General features: G+C 40.8%; 1 protein-coding gene across 1 annotated transcript in view; it reads left to right on the top strand.

The window, feature by feature from the left end:
* Positions 1-15169, top strand: part of LOC129816337 (activin receptor type-1C-like) — a 35976-nt gene extending 20807 nt beyond the window's left edge. The window contains exons 3-9 of the mRNA XM_055870711.1: positions 5745-5987; positions 6306-6534; positions 6829-6998; positions 10071-10227; positions 11666-11790; positions 12227-12357; positions 12822-15169. Of these exons, the coding sequence (XP_055726686.1) occupies positions 5745-5987; positions 6306-6534; positions 6829-6998; positions 10071-10227; positions 11666-11790; positions 12227-12357; positions 12822-12947 (1181 nt within the window). The 3' untranslated portion in view covers positions 12948-15169. The remainder of the gene's footprint in view (positions 1-5744; positions 5988-6305; positions 6535-6828; positions 6999-10070; positions 10228-11665; positions 11791-12226; positions 12358-12821) is intronic.
* The last annotated feature ends 1814 nt before the right edge of the window (positions 15170-16983 follow it).

The raw sequence follows: 16983 nt of genomic DNA on the forward strand, positions 1-16983 counted from the left end.
ATGGCAATCAATAATCAATGAATAGCAGCGTAATGGAGTAAAACATCTTCATTCAAATATGATTTGTCACATGTGCCATGTACCGTGAAACGCCCACTTACAAGCCCTTGACCAAAAATGCATAAAAAAAATAAATAAATAAAAGAGTTGAGAAAATATTGACTAAATTAAAAAAATAAAAGGCCTACCACCGTTGTCATCGGCAAACTTAATGATGGTGTTGGAGTCGTGCTTGGCCACGCAGTCATGGGTGAACAGGGAGTACAGGAGGAGACTAAGCACGCACCCCTGAGGGCCACCCGTGTTGAGGATCAGCGTGGCAGATGTGTTGTTGCTTACCCTTACCACCTGAAGGCGACCCGTCAGGAAGTCCAGGATCCAGTTGCAGAGGGAGGTGTCCCAGGGTCCTTAGCTTAGTGATGAGCTTTATGGGCACTATGGTGTTGAACGCTGAGCTGGAGTCAAAGGGGGGTCCGACCCAGTACTAGATGAGTGTACCTAGTAAACTGGCCGCTGAGTGTATGTTGTAGACCCTATTTTAATTGTTGTGCTCACCATCGGTTGAGACACTGCATCCTCTTGAATACAGGGTGGGCGTCATGTTTTGTTTGATTTAATGTACTAAAATGTGAATAACATTTTAATTTCAACTTTCAAATAGTACAACGAAGATGGTTGGAGGTCAACACATCAGCCACTGTTGATTTGAGTGAGAAAATATATTGTTTTAAATTAAATTGTCAATCTTCCATAGGAAACCTTTTGAAATCATATAAATATAGATAATAGAATCGACATTCCCATTCAAGTTTAAATTAAATAGAAGATGGACCGGTGGCTATCTTTCTGGTAGTAATTAGGGGTTCTCAGTGAAGTTATGAACCCATTGGTATTCTTAAATTCTAATTTGGCACACAGAAACTAGATGCAATGAGTTACTTGGTAAAAAAGAGTGGCACCGATTGGCCAATAGGTGGCGCTGGTATAAGCAGTCTCTCTTAAACCTTCATATCTGCACATGTAACCTAGAGACTTGAAACTATGTATGTAAGTGTCTTTCCTCATGCTGAATAAATTTGCATCAAGGACCCATAACGTCTATCAGGATAGATTTTCCTCCATCTTGGACATTTTGGAAAACCTTCGAAAAACGTCTTCTCATAAACCATAGGACCAAATGGCACCGATTTCGGAATGTAGACCCATGATACGTTTTAACTTAGTTTGGGTAAAAAAATGGCTTATCTACAAATGAAAAATCCATTTAAATCCACTCCACAGCGGCGTATAAACTTTTAACGTATCATCGCTATCATGGACATCCCTAAGATGAACCACGCTGAATTTGGTATTTATGTAGAAAAAAAAGAAGAAAAAAAGGGAAACTATTGACACATTCTTTGCATATGTAACGCTAAGGCTGAAAATCACTGCAATCATCTCCTCCTGAACCCAACGTCAGATCCACCACATATTTTGTATTTAGACCCACTACATCAGTGTTTAATGGTTTTGAGATTTGTTTTTGTTGCATTCAAATATGGCCGCACTAACTATAGATGCAAATATGCTAATGAAAGAAATGTATACTTAACAAATCTTTCTCATGAACCATAAATCAGATTGACTCAATTATACTGAAAAATATAAACGCAACATGCAACAATTTCAAAAATGTTACTGAGTTACAGTTGGGTGCAGCCATGGGGGGGCCTTGGAGGGCATAGGCCCACCTACTTGGCAACCAGCCCCCCCCAGACGATCCCGCAGGTGAAGAAGCCGGATGTGGAGGTCCTGTGCTGGTGTGGTCTATGGTTGTGAGGCTGGTTGGACATACTGCCAAATTCTCTAAAACAACATTGGAGGCAGATTATGGTAGTGAAATTAACATTACATTCTCTGGGAACAGCTCTGGTGGACATTCCTGCAGTCAGCATGCCAATTGCACGCTCCCTCAATGCTGAAGAATGTGTGGCATTGTGTTGTGTAACAAAACTGCACATTATAGAGTCTCCTTTTATTGTCCCCAGCACAAGGTGCACCTGTATAATGACATGCCGTTTAATCAGCTTCTTGATGTGCCACACCTGTCAGGTGGATGGATTATCTTCGCAAAGGAGAAATGCTCAGTAACAGGAATGTAAACAAATGTGTGCACAACATTTGAGAGAAATAATATTTTGTGCGTATGGACATTTCAGGGATTTTTCATTTCAGCTCATGAAACATGGGACACTTTACATGTTCCATTCATATTTTGGTTCAGTGTAATTAGCCTCTAATGAATTTGAGAATGATTAGTTGCTGCATTCAAAGTGGGCCACGCTACACCACTAGATGGCACCATATCACACCAGGGATATAAGAACTGAACCGATGGACATGGGGCCATGACATTTGGTATGTAAACCTTATGTATATGTCCTTGGAAGCTGTGTGAATACAAATTCACTGCAACCTTAGGTGGCTACACCAGACCAGTTGGTGGCACTAAAGATGTCATTGGCAACAGTGGCACCATAGGATACTATAGCAATAACTATAAATCAAGTAGACTTTGTCTCGTGAAAATGAATGTTAGATAAAAATTATGCAGATGAACAATGTGAAACATTTTGAAAATAACACTGAAAATATTTCCTAAATCTTAACTTAAACACTTAGCCAAATTGACCACAGAATTGGTATACAAACTCAATACACTATAAGTAATGATTTGAACAATGATTACCTGCTAGACTAAACTTCACTAGCGTCATCCTTGTGGTATTGAGAGATACCTCAAGGTATGCTTCCACTGATTGTACATAAAGGAAGGTAGCGCATACATGCTAGAGTGCTTGCTTTGTCCTTTCTGTCACCCTGTGAATCCCGTTCATTGCTGCGCACAGCTATATTTAGAAGTTAACATTTACATTTAATTTATATTTCAGTAGTGTACTGGCTAAATTGCAGTGGTCTGAACTTGGGTTAGGTTCATTCTACCGATGACGGGCACAACACGGACACCTCAGATGATGTAAAATAGGTTCTTCGCTACAACATACGTGTTTACACATTTTTTCATAAAAAAACTGTTTGATAACCCTGTTTGTGAGCTTTCAAATGATATCAAACTCAACTGTTTTTCAGTGATGAAGACATGGATGTAGGGTGTGGTATGCAAAATGGGTCAACTTTGAGCACCTCTATTTTGGCATTCAGGTCATTTGCATTGACCCATTTTTGCACTGACTCGATGCACACTCACCGGACTCTACCCACACACTCAGACATACACTGCTCAAAGAAATAAAGGGAACACTTAAACAACACAATATAACTCCAAGTCAATCACACTTCTGTGAAATCAAACTGTCGACTTAGGAAGCAACACTGATTGACAATACATTTCACATGCTGTTGTGCAAATGGAATAGACAAAAGGTGGAAATTATAGGCAATTAGCAAGACACCCCCAATAAAGGAGTGGTTCTGCAGGTGGTGACCACAGACCACTTCTCAGTTCCTATGTTTCCTGTCTGATGTTTTGGTCACTTTTGAATGCTGGCGGTGCTTTCACTCTAGTGGTAGCATGAGACGGAGTCTACAACCCACTGCTGGAGGTCATTTTGCAGGGCTCTGGCAGTGCTCCTCCTTGCACAAAGGCGGAGGTAGCGGTCCTGCTGCTGGGTTGTTGCCCTCCTACGGCCTCCTCCACGTCTCCTGATGTACTGGCCTGTCTCCTGGTAGCGCCTCCATGCTCTGGACACTACGCTGACAGACACAGCAAACCTTCTTGCCACAGCTCGCATTGATGTGCCATCCTGGATGAGCTGCACTACCTGAGCCACTTGTGTGGGTTGTAGACTCTGTCTCATGCTTCCACTAGAGTGAAAGCACCGCCAGCATTCAAAAGTAACCAAAACATCAGCCAGGAAGCATAGGAACTGAGAAGTGGTCTGTGGTCACCACCTGCAGAACCACTCCTTTATTGGGGGTGTCTTGCTAATTGCCTATAGTTTCCACCTTTTGTCTATTCCATTTGCACAACAGCATGTGAAATTTATTGTCAATCAGTGTTGCTTCCTAAGTGGACAGTTTGATTTCACAGAAGTGTGATTGACTTGGAGTTACACTGTGTTGTTTAAGTGTTCCCTTTATTTTTTTGAGCAGTGTACTTACACTGACACTCCAACAGACACGCACACACACAAAACACACACATGCATATCGACGACACACACACACACACAAAACACACACATGCATATCGACGACACACACACACAAAACACACACATGCATATCGACGACACACACACACACAAAACACACACATGCATATCGACGACACACACACACACAAAACACACACATGCATATCGACGACACACACACACACACAAAACACACACATGCATATCGATGACACACACACACACACACAAAACACACACATGCATATCGATGACACACACACACACACACACAAAACACACACATGCATATCGATGACACACACACACACACAAAACACACACATGCATATCGACGACACACACACACACACAAAACACACACATGCATATCGACGACACACACACACACACACAAAACACACACATGCATATCGACGACACAAACACACACACACACACACACACAAAACAGACATGCATATCGACGACACACACACAAAACACACACATGCATATCAGCGACACACACACACACACACACAAAACACACACATGCATATCGACGACACACACACACAAAACACACACATGCATATCGACGACACACACACACACACACAAAACACAAACATGCATATCGACGACACACACACACACACACACACAAAACACATACATATATATTCGCGACACACACACACACAAAACACACACATGCATATCAGCGACACACACACACACACACACACAAAACACACACATGCATATCGACGACACACACACACACACAAAACACACACATGCATATCGACGACACACATACACACAAAACACACACATGCATATCGACGACACACACACACACACAAAACACACACATGCATATCGACGACACACACACACACAAAACACACACATGCATATCGACGACACACACACACACACACACACACTGCTGCTACTCTGTTTATTATCTATCCTGATTGCCTAATACATTTTAACCCTTACCTACATGTACGTATTACCTCAACTACCTTGTATCCCTGCAGATTGACTCGGTACTGGTACTCCTTGTATATAGCTTCCTTATCTATTGTGTTACTATTTTCTATTTGCTAATTTTCTTACATTTGGAAAAGAGCTCATAAGTAAGCTTTTCAGGGTAAAGCCTACACCTGTTGGATTCGGCGCATTTGACAAATACAATTGAATTTGTTTTGGTAGAGATTTCAGCTTCACATTTTGATCACAAGCTGCAACAGCATGTAATGACTACATTATTGGTAGTAATGGGTTAATTACTAAAGTGGTTGGAAATCACCACTAGAGGGCATGGAAATAATGAGAAGTATTAGCCTATGTATGATTTGGGTTCAGGAAGTCTTTTTCTTTTTGATCCCTAATGTAAAAATCCCCATCCACCTTTTTAAATCTTATATCACAAATGTGTGGGCCATTGCACATTCATCTACTGATCAAGTCTTGTTATTGAATAAGACCTTCTCTGTTTCTTACGTAGTGTACTTACAGTATGTTGCTGTGTCTGTTGTGTTGGCTATGCAGAGAGGCCTTCGGAGGAGCCTGGCTGGGGCAGGCTGGAGCTGGCAGCAGTCATCCTGGTTCCCTCTACCCTGCTCTGTGTGAGCATCCTGCTGGGTGTGTGTGTGGTGCAGGGCCAGCCCTGTGCCTACAACCGGGCCCACAAGAATGACGTGGAGGAGCCCCTGGATGACCAAAGTCTTATGTCCCCTGATAAGTGTCTTAAAGACCTCATCTACGATATGAGCACCTCTGGCTCAGGCTCCGGTAAGAGAGAGTCTATACATGTATGGTTCAATGTACAGTCATAGAAACATAATCACTAGAATGGGCATCCCCCATCAAGTCAATGGGTCTCTAATGGTGATTCTATTTAGGCATGCACCAGAGGAGAGCAGGTAATGGTGCTCTGATAGATGGACCTCCTTAAGAATTTAGCATTTTAAATCAATCTGATGTTTTAATATTGAAAATTGGGCAGCAAGTGAGAGTAACAACACACTGTGAACTCAGAGTTTATAATTGGATTTTGTTCGTGACAGAGCATGTGTAACTGATTCATCTGATTTTTGTTTTGCTTTACAGGGCTACCACTGCTGGTACAACGGACAATAGCTCGGACTATCGTGCTGCAGGAGACCATTGGGAAGGGCCGCTTCGGGGAGGTGTGGCGAGGGAAGTGGCGAGGGGAGGATGTTGCGGTGAAGATCTTCTCATCCCGTGACGAGAGGTCCTGGTTCAGAGAGGCAGAGATCTATCAGACCATCATGCTCCGACACGAGAATATCCTGGGATTCATTGCAGCTGATAACAAAGGAACTTATTGACATATTTGGTCCAAATGGCACCCTATTCCCTATATAGTGCACTACTTTTCACCAGAGCCCTATATGCTATATAGGGAATAGGGTGCCATCTGGGACGCATCCTTGATATAACTGCCCTTGATATGCTATTTTGACTATGTAGTGACTTAAGCAGGAAAAGCTCCTGGCCCTAACTACATTTCATGTCATGTACATTGTTTTAATGTGTGACGAGAAGCGTTCTCAAGTATGACTGTACACTAACCCCAGGTGTATGACCATGCCCTTTTGCTGTCTTCTACAGATAACGGCTCTTGGACCCAGCTGTGGCTGGTGACAGAGTACCACGAGCACGGCTCCCTGTTCGACTACCTGAACAGGTACACAGTGTCTGTGGACGGCATGATCGTTCTGGCATTGTCCATCGCCAGCGGCCTGGCACACCTCCACATGGAGATCATTGGCACTCAGGGTGAGGTGTTGGCACCGCAAATCCTTTCAGCCTAGATCTTTACATTCCTGTAATGGGAATTTAAGATGACTATCGTTTTTAGATTTAGAGTGATTGATATAATGTAACATATTTAGAGTCTCTGTATCCTACAGGTCCACAGATATACCACACACTACAAGGCTTATTTGTAGTGTGGTATAGGCTTCAATAACAATATAAAACCTGTGTATCTGTCAGTCTAGTTTTGGACTGATGCCATTCCCACTTTACATATTCTATTGAACATCCCACAGGATTGACATGTATTCTTGTAGTGGAAATAATGATTCACCAAAGGTCAGAACTATAATTACAGGGACTTGGCGAGGGCCTCCTTTTATAACAGAACAACCATAGAAAATCCTCTTTCAAATCTTAGAAAAGCTACTTTTCTAAGCACACTTCTTTGTGTTGCTAGTTACTTGCTGATGTGAGCTTGTTGCATTCACACCGATAGCCTTATTTCTATGCAAATTGTTTCTTCTGAATAATTTTTCTTTCTTTTTCTTTCACATGTTTGCACAGTACTACTGTTAATCTATTGTAAGCATATATTTTGCAAGGGCTATATAACAGTGACAACAAACATCTACCCATGTTAGCAAGTTATTGAATAGACATGAATATAACCATCACCAGGGTTGGGGAGTAACGGATTACATGTACATGTAGTCCGTTACATGTAAGGGATTACAAAAAAACTGGTAACAGTAAATATTGTAATCAGATTACAGATACTTTTGAAAAACTAGATGATTACTTAGAGATTTACTTCATGGATTACTTTTAAATTTGCGTAAAAAAATCTTTGACACTTCTCTGTTTTCTCAATGACATTCAAATCCGCATTGAAAGAAGGTCCAAGTTTTTAAATTTGTTCCACCTTGAGCGAATCTGACCAGAAGTCAGAGACCACTAAGATGACACACCAAATGTGTTTGATGACTCGCGGGAAAAGAGCAGGAATAGGCTTTTGTTGGCTACAGTCCAAGCTGTGTCTTCCAATGGTGCTGACTGCATCCAAAGATTATCCAACTTGAATAAACGCTTGGAGGTAAGGACAACAGCAGTGGTGTAGTCTACGGCGATACAGCTATCACTTATTATTGATATCTACATAGCGCATTGATGTGAATCACACAGCCGCTCTCTCATTTAGCTATTTGCAACTTATGGATTGTGGTTGTTGTGGATGGCTGTTCACAATCTAAATGTGTATTTGAACCCAATAATGGTTGAATTCAAGAAGTTTAAGCTGCCTATCAATCATTGTTTTTGAAACCAGTGGACAGCCAGTGAAATATGCGCTCTTGCAACAGCTGCATAGTGCGGATCCCAGCTTATGGAATAAAAGTCTTTTTTTATTGCTCAATCTAATGCATGCTGATAAAAAAAAAAAAAATCCATATACCTAATGGAGACATGCTCAAACTCGCACACTTTTGATAGACTTAAAGGGGCAATCTGTAGTTGCTACATCCATTTTTGGACTTATAAATGATATATACATTACCAGTCAAAAGTTTGGACACACTCATTCCAGGTTTTTTCTTTGTGAAGACATCAAAATTCTGAAATAGTACATATAGAGTCATGTAGTAACCAAAAAGTGTTAAACAAATCAAAATATATTTTATATTCAAAGTAACCACCCTTTGCCTTGATGACAGCTTTGCATACTCTTGGCATTCTCTCAATCAGCTTCATGAGGAATGCTTTTCCAACAGTTCCCACATATGCTGAGCACTTGTTGGCTGCTTTTCCGTCACTCGGTGGTCCAACTCAACCCAAACATCCCAATTGGGTTGAGGTCTGGCGTTTGTGGAGGCCAGGTCATCTGATGCAGCACTCCATCACTCTCCTTCTTGGTGAAATAGCCCTTACACAGCCTGGAGGTGTGTTGCGTCATTGTCCTGTTGAAAAACAAATGATACTCCCACTAAGTGCAAACCAGATTGGATGGTGTATCGCTGCAGAAGGCTGTGGTAGCCATGGTGTTGAAGTGTGCCTTGAATTCTAAATAAATCACAGACAGGGTCACCATCATCACATTATGGATGGTCAGTCCTTGCATCCATAGCTCCGTCTATTACTTTGAGAGTGGTTACATTTCTCCAGGCCCATCCCTCAGCTTTTTACCAAAACAGGGGCGACCATTTTGTTATTGTTTCAACTGTGGATTTGCCCTTTTAAACAGCTGTACATTATCAAGATATCAAATAGTCACCAACAAATAGGTAAACAATAGGCCTATAGCAAATGCAGCATATGGCATTCATTTTTCACATGTAAATAGCACCTTTCAGTAGTGCTCAAAGCATGCCATTCCACGAGGGCAGCATTATTTTTCAACCTGAATCAATGAGCCCAATCAGTCCTCCATGACAACAAAATCATGAACAACACAGTATGGCTGGCTATTAAGTCCTTAGTTTTGGGGTTATACTCAGGTAAACAATTAGGCTAATCTATTCTTCCAAATTTCCAAGTCCTATTCTTGAAGATCAAGGGGTATAACATTTACTGGAATGACTGGAATTCTGATAGACTTTGGTTTTTAATGTATAGATATAATTTAATCGTATTATTATTATATGTAGTGGAAAGCGATGGGGTAGAAGAAGCTTACATAACCAACCCATAAAGTAAAATTTAACATTCATGTATGGCGAGCTATTTAAACGTTAACATTGCTTTATCCTGCAATTGTTCAATTGGTAACATAAATGTTTCTCTTCTTCTAATGCCTCTTAAGGGGAAAGTCATCTAAAAGTAACTGAATGTAATCAGATTACTTTACTGAGTTTGGGTATTCCAAAAGTTACGTTACTGATTACAATTTTGGACAGATAACTAGTAAATGTAACAGATTACATTTAGAAAGTAACCTACCCAACCCTGAATAACTATGTTGTAATGTGTGCATCCATTCATAGCACTAGACATGTATTTTGCAAGGGCCATACACCAGTGACAATAAACCCATGTATCACTTTAGCAAGTTATTGAAATTACATGTAATAAAACTATGAGTTGTGATGTGTTTTACAGGGAAACCTGCCATTGCCCACAGAGACATCAAGTCTAAAAACATTCTGGTGAAGAAGAACGGGACGGCTGTCATAGCAGACCTCGGATTGGCTGTGAAACACGACTCCAGTACCAACATCATTGATATACCGTCCAATCACAGAGTAGGAACAAAGAGGTAACTAGGCAGCTTTTAACTGAGAGAAAAGAGCATGGGCATGTCTATTGGCCACTTTGATCGACTTTTTCAATTATTAGTATTTTATCTTTTTATATCCTTTTTAGAGAGATGGAGGGAGCAATATTGGCCGACGATCAGGAAGGTCTCACATTGACTTTGAGTGTGTCCAAAATGCCACAGCTCTAGTCAGAAATAGTGCACTAGGGAATAGGGTGCCATTTGGGACGCATCCAAGTCTTTACATCTCCCTTGCCCTCGTTTGTTTATGAAATTGATGGCTAGCCGACAGGTATCCTCGTCCACGTGCTATCTTCATCATTCAGAGCTCCTATTTTTAGGACACCATGTGCCGTTTGTTAACTGTTAATATAGTGATGGGACCGCTGCTCACATGGAGCCCTGTCTTCTGTCTATATAATAATAACATGTCTTTGTCTGTGTGTGCATGCTGCCTGTCTGCTGCCTGTCTGCAGGGTGGGAAATTAACTTTTTGTTCCAACAGCCACTGGTGGAAGATTCTTTTACTTTACAAAATATATTTTTCTCCGTAATTACACCACAAATCACCCCCCAAAAATGTATTACTAGTAATTATATTTCTTAATTTAATTTAATTTTTGTGACCTGCTTCTTTTAAGCAATGTATGTTAAAATGAATCATTTCGATCCAATGATAAAAACAGATAAACAGTTCTACAACTGAACATCAAGAATCACCAAAGTGCCTGCCACAAAATGCTGAGTGATACAGCTTATTTATTATTATAGTTCAGGGCTCAATGCTGACATTTTTTACAAGAAGTACATGATGTTGTCATAAGTAGAAATGTAAAAGCACAAAAATAAATCAAGGAGAGCAATGACTAAAGGTTAATGAATAAACGTTTTTGGGAGTGATCCATCCTCAATCAAGCACATTAGGTGAGACCAAAATATTCAGCTGCCCTTTAAGGGACGGGCTGTTACCGTGGCAACTAAGGCACTTGCTTGTCTGTGATGGAAAAATAATCTCCGACTGCGATGTCTTCCTAGCAGCAGGCAGTTGCAGCAAACTCAAACTAACTTTGATAAACAACCTAGCACGTGAACAAAATGATCTAACTGTCCAGGAAACACAACGACAAAGTCACACTTTAGTAGCCTTTCTTGTCAGTTTGACAAACCACTACATGTGGGCTTTGGATACAAAAAAAACAGTTCCCAAATGCTCTGTGTGACCACCTGCCAACATGGCCTGTGAAATATAGCTATAGTACATTCTTACCCGCCGATGACAAACTATACTCTCATTTGGCGGGTGGATGGTGATAATTTCCAACCCTGCCTGTCTGTATCTCTGCCAGGACATTGAGTGTCTTCAGATGTGTCAGTGTTGACTCACTCACCCTAATACCACTGTTGGTTAGTAGTTAACGAGTTCACCCTCCCTCGGCAGGTACATGGCCCCAGAACTGCTGGATGACACCATAAATATTGGCAGCTTTGAGTCGTTCAAGCGGGCAGACATCTACTCCCTGGGTCTTGTATTCTGGGAACTGGCAAGGAGGTGTTCCATCAGGGGTACGTCTTTTTAAACTCTTAGTACAAAAGCGACCGGAAGGAAATACAATGGAAGGCTACTAGAAACGACAGTATTTAAAGCTGAAGCTAATATTGTATTCCCTATATGCGCTATAGGGTGCCATTTGGGACACCTTCAAGTTATTCAACTTTTAGTACAAAAGCAACATTAAGCAAATGAAATGGAAGTCTAGTCTGTGCAGCTAATGCACTCAGAGAAATGACACTGGAGTAGTGATTGATGCAGTTATTGGTTTATTGGGTAGGCGATGCATATACTTTATTCAGTGATTCATCATTTAATGAATATTAATGAATTATAATTTTACCACTGATATTAAGTAAACACAATTTCTCATATTGCCATGGAACTGATGAAGGATGGTACATTTGTGCCAGGGAAATTAAGAAATGTTCTTGTTTTTTGCCCCCACAGGACTTCAAGAAGATTTTCAGTTGCCTTACTATGATATGGTGCCTTCAGATCCTTCTGTGGAGGACATGAGAAAGATAGTCTGTGACCAGAAACTGAGACCCAACATTCCCAACCAGTGGCAGAGCTGTGAGGTGAGATACATTTTCTGGACTGTGATAGGGTTGCAACTTTCCCAGGTTTTCCAGAAGTCCCGGTTGGAAGATTCCTGGAATCGGTAGGGAATAAGCAGGAACTCCGTGAAATCCTCAGAACGGGAAGCCTAGGGATTTTTGGACTAATTTTACAACCCTAGACTTAAAAAAAATAATAATAATAATTTAGCTTCCACTACAGAGCCATAGGGCCGATTGGGAATACAATATACCTATTGTATATTGGCTTGGTTAGCATTTAGAATTGTACCTCTGTAAATTGAACTGCTGTTTTTGAGGAAGGTTTTACTTGCATTGACTGATATGGGGTTGTCTAACCTACCTTATTTGAATGCACTTACTGTAATTCTAAGTTGCTCTGCTCTGAACAAGAGTGTCTGCTAAATAGCCAAAATGTACAATTTTGACCTGTTGATTGAACATGATCCTTCTTGATTCACCAGGCACTGCGGGTGATAGGCAAGCTGATGCGCGAGTGCTGGTATGCCAACGCTGCAGCTCGCCTTACCGCGCTGAGGGTCAAGAAAACCGTCTCTCAGGTGACTGTACTCAAGGACATCAAAGATTAGCTAGCCCACTGGCTGGCGCACCAGAATGTACTGTTATTGGTCTGGAGCAAAGCATCCTCAAGACCACACTGAAACAAGAAACACTCAGCTGGGTCGTATTAATTAGGAACCAAACAAAAGAAAATTGGGAGGGACTACCTAAACCTATCCAATAAGACATTCTCATTAAAACATGTTTTGTTGTGGTTAGTAAATGTAGGTTTTAGCACGGTGTTACAAATGCCTGTATTGCAAGAATCAAGATTTGTTTTGTTTTATGAGCGTTCATGTGCGCTTGTTCTCATGAAGTCTTTTTTGATCTCATCTCCTTCGCTCCTTCTGTGCTGTTTGCACCTTCCCACTTGCACACACACACACACACCAAGCCTTTCCGCATGCCACTCACATCAAACATTAAAGATCACTTCTATTTGCATTTGAGGGTTGGTCCAACAGAATCAGTCACATGGACACCCAAACACAATGAGACATTGTTTTACTGTAACAGAGGAGAAGTTACCTTTTCTAACTATACCCTTTTTATGTCTCGACTCCCAGACCCTCCTAAGACCCTCCTAAAACTGGAGTATCAATGAACATGATTGTGGAACATTTATGCACAGTTTCTGTCACACTGTGACAGAAATACAGTACTTGGTAGCAAGTACCGCTAGGAGCATTTTAGCCACATACTGTTAATGTGCTAGCTGTCTAGTCTGTGTTTTTATAAATGTGCAATGAGCATAAGAAGAACAATTTTATATAAGGTAGACCACTTGATTCCAACATGTGAACAAAGTGGACATGCTAGCATGCTGTTCAAACAGGTGGAGACGGACAGGAGGGTGTGTCCAGAACAGTTCAACTGTTCTAGCTACCTTGCTAGCAAGCAAATAGATCCAAATTGGCTAGACTTTAAATGTAGAGATTAGCTGGCTACTCACTAGCACGTGGGCTTGTGCTTGAGAGATTGTTTATGAGACCTGTGTTAACTTTCTATAATGCCTGTTAAGAGAAGTTGGTCATTATTGGTTCATGGTTCGGGTAAAGAAAAGAAAAGAAAAGAAAAAGGGCATTTTCATAGACAGACTTGAAAGCCAGATCAGTGATTATTGCAAACGAGCAGGTTAAATACAATTTGATAAAACAATGTAATTATTAATGGGTCTTATGGTTGTGGAAGGCTTCTATTTAGCCTAGGTATAACTTCAAAAGCCTTGAATTCATTCGATTCTTCCTGACCATTTGAAATGCGGTGTATTGACCTTTAATTGTGCAACAAAGCTTATTTAAAGAAAACATTTAAAAAATCAAGATATATATATATCGTGAATCGGCCATAGGATTGGAAACATTTAGATGAGCTTTTTAGGCCATATCGCCCAGTCCTATATGGTGTGCACTAATGAATACGACCCAGCAGTGAGCATGCTCAGCTTGTGATGCCAAAAGAGCCTGCTGCTGTTCAGCAGGGAACACTCCTGCCCTGCAGTGTGTGACTGGAACTGGATCAACCAATCCAGAGGAACAGGAAATGAAACTGTGACCTATCAGAAGAAGATGGATGATTTACAATGTACCGATTTCCTCTGCTACCTCAGATGTTTTTAAGTGCCCAAAGCTTGAAGTTGCACATTGAACGCTTCGTGCCATATTATACTGTATGTAGTGCTAGGCAACATGCAAAATGACTGTAAATGTTACTGAGTAACGCACTCACTGCTCTGCCTGATTTGTACAGGACACACAAGGTCTATACCCATAAAGATAATTGTTACTTGGGAGCTTCCCCTCCCTCCCCCAACCTATTATATTTGTCATCTATATATCTTTTTTATATAAGACTTGAAAATAATGCCTATTTCAACTATACTATGTATTTAAGTCAAACATAGTCCAATATGTTGTATAATATCTGCAGGTCTAGCAATCTGCAGGTCTAACAATAACAAAGCCGGCACCCCACCGCAGTTTTTATCAACAGCTGAGGGATGGAGATGGAGAAATGTAACTACTCTCCAATTCATAGACGGGTGTGGATGCAACGACTGATCCTCCATGATATCAAAATGATAGTTGTCACCATGTTTTGAGGTTTAGAAACAATGGAGTAAAACAAGCTTGCCTTTTCGGTTCTGATGTGGTACGACAGTCTTACTAAGCTCATGACAAAATGTATAAATAATATTCTTCAAGAGTTACTGGGTATATATCATCAATTGAATAAAAGTACAAAACAACAACTATGTAGCAAACCCAGTTTGTCTCTTTTAAACACAACGCACACTAATGATGTATGATTTAGATGTATTTTCCCTAACAACCACATCTTCTCTGAGAAGCACAACTTTTGTTATATTACAGAAGAGAGAACTACACCGAACAAAAATGTACATGCAACAATTTCACACATTTTACTGAGTTATAGTTCATATAAGGAAATCAGTCAATTGAAATGAATAGATTCGGCCCTAGTCTATGGATTTCCCATGAATGGGATAATATATATATGCATCTGTTGGTCACAGATACCTTGAAAACAAGTAAGGGCGTGGATCAGAAAACTAGTCACTATCTGGTGTGACCACCATTTGCCTCATGCAGCACGACATTTATTTTGCATAGAGTTGAACAGGCTATTGATTGTGGCCTGTGGAATGTTGTCCCAGTCCTCTTCAATGGCTGTGCGATGTTGCTGGATATTGCCGGGAACTGGAACACTGTCGTACAGATTGATCCAGAGCATCCCAAACATGCTCAATGGGTGACATGTCTGGTGAGTATGCAGGCGATGGAAGATCTGAGACATTTTCAGCTCAAGGAATTGTGTACAGACCCTTGCAACATTATCATGCTGAAACATGAGGTGATGGATGAATAGCAAGACAATGGGCCTCGATCTCGTCACGGTATTTCTACATTCAAATTACCATTGATGAAATGTAATTGTGTTTATTGTCCTTAGCTTATGCCTGCCCATACCATAAACCCACGAAACCATGGGGCACTCTGTTCACAATGTTGACATCAGGAAACCGCTCGCCCACACAATGCCATACACGCTGTCTGCCATCTGCCCGGTACAGTTGTAACTGTGACTCATCTGTGAAGGGTACACATCTCCAGTGTGCCAGTGGCTATCGAAGGTGAACATTTTCCCACTGAAGTCTGTTACGCCCCCGAAGTGCAGTCAGGTCAAGACCCTGGTGAGGATAAGGAGCACGCAGATGAGCTTCCCTGAGACGGTTCTGACAGTTTGTACAGAACATTCTTTCGTTGTGCAAACCCACAGTTTCATCAGCTGTCCGGGTGGCTGGTCTCAGACCATCCCGCAGGTGAAGAAGCCGGATGTGGAGGTCCGGGGCTGGCATGGTCTGTGGTTGTGAGGCCGGTTCAACGTACTACCAAATTCTCTAAAATGACATTGGAGGTGGCTTATAGTAGAGACATTAATATTAAATTATCTGGCCACAGCTCTGGTGGACATTCCTGCAGTTAGCATGTCAATTGCACCCTCCTTCAAAACTTGAGACATCTGTGGCATTGTGTGACAAAACTGCACATTTTAGAGTGGCCTTTGTAATGATCATGCTGTTTAATCCGCTTTTTGATATGCCACATCTGTCAGGTGGATGTGTTATCTTGGCAAAGGAGAAATGCTCACTAACAGGGATGTGAACTAATTTGTGCACATAATTTGAGAGAAACAAGCTTTTTGTGCGCATGGAACATTTCTGGGATCTTTTATTTCAGCTCATGAAACATGGGACAAACACTTTACATGTTGCATTTATATTGTTGTTCAGTATATTTAGATGTTTTTTTTGTTTAATACATAATTATGGAAACACTTATTTCATAGGGATATATTTATACTGTATATCCAGAGACACTATGAAAGCCCAATGTGAAAATATATACATTTTGTGCTTTATTTGAATATTTTTTAATTTAGATAATTTTTTCATGCAGTACATTGTTGGTATAAGTTAATCAAGCAGTACATCCTTTACCCAAGATAATATACACGACTGAACATTTTTCAAATTGTTCACAT

Source organism: Salvelinus fontinalis, chromosome 19 (genome assembly GCF_029448725.1).
Source record: "Salvelinus fontinalis isolate EN_2023a chromosome 19, ASM2944872v1, whole genome shotgun sequence".
Lineage (NCBI taxonomy): Eukaryota > Metazoa > Chordata > Actinopteri > Salmoniformes > Salmonidae > Salvelinus > Salvelinus fontinalis.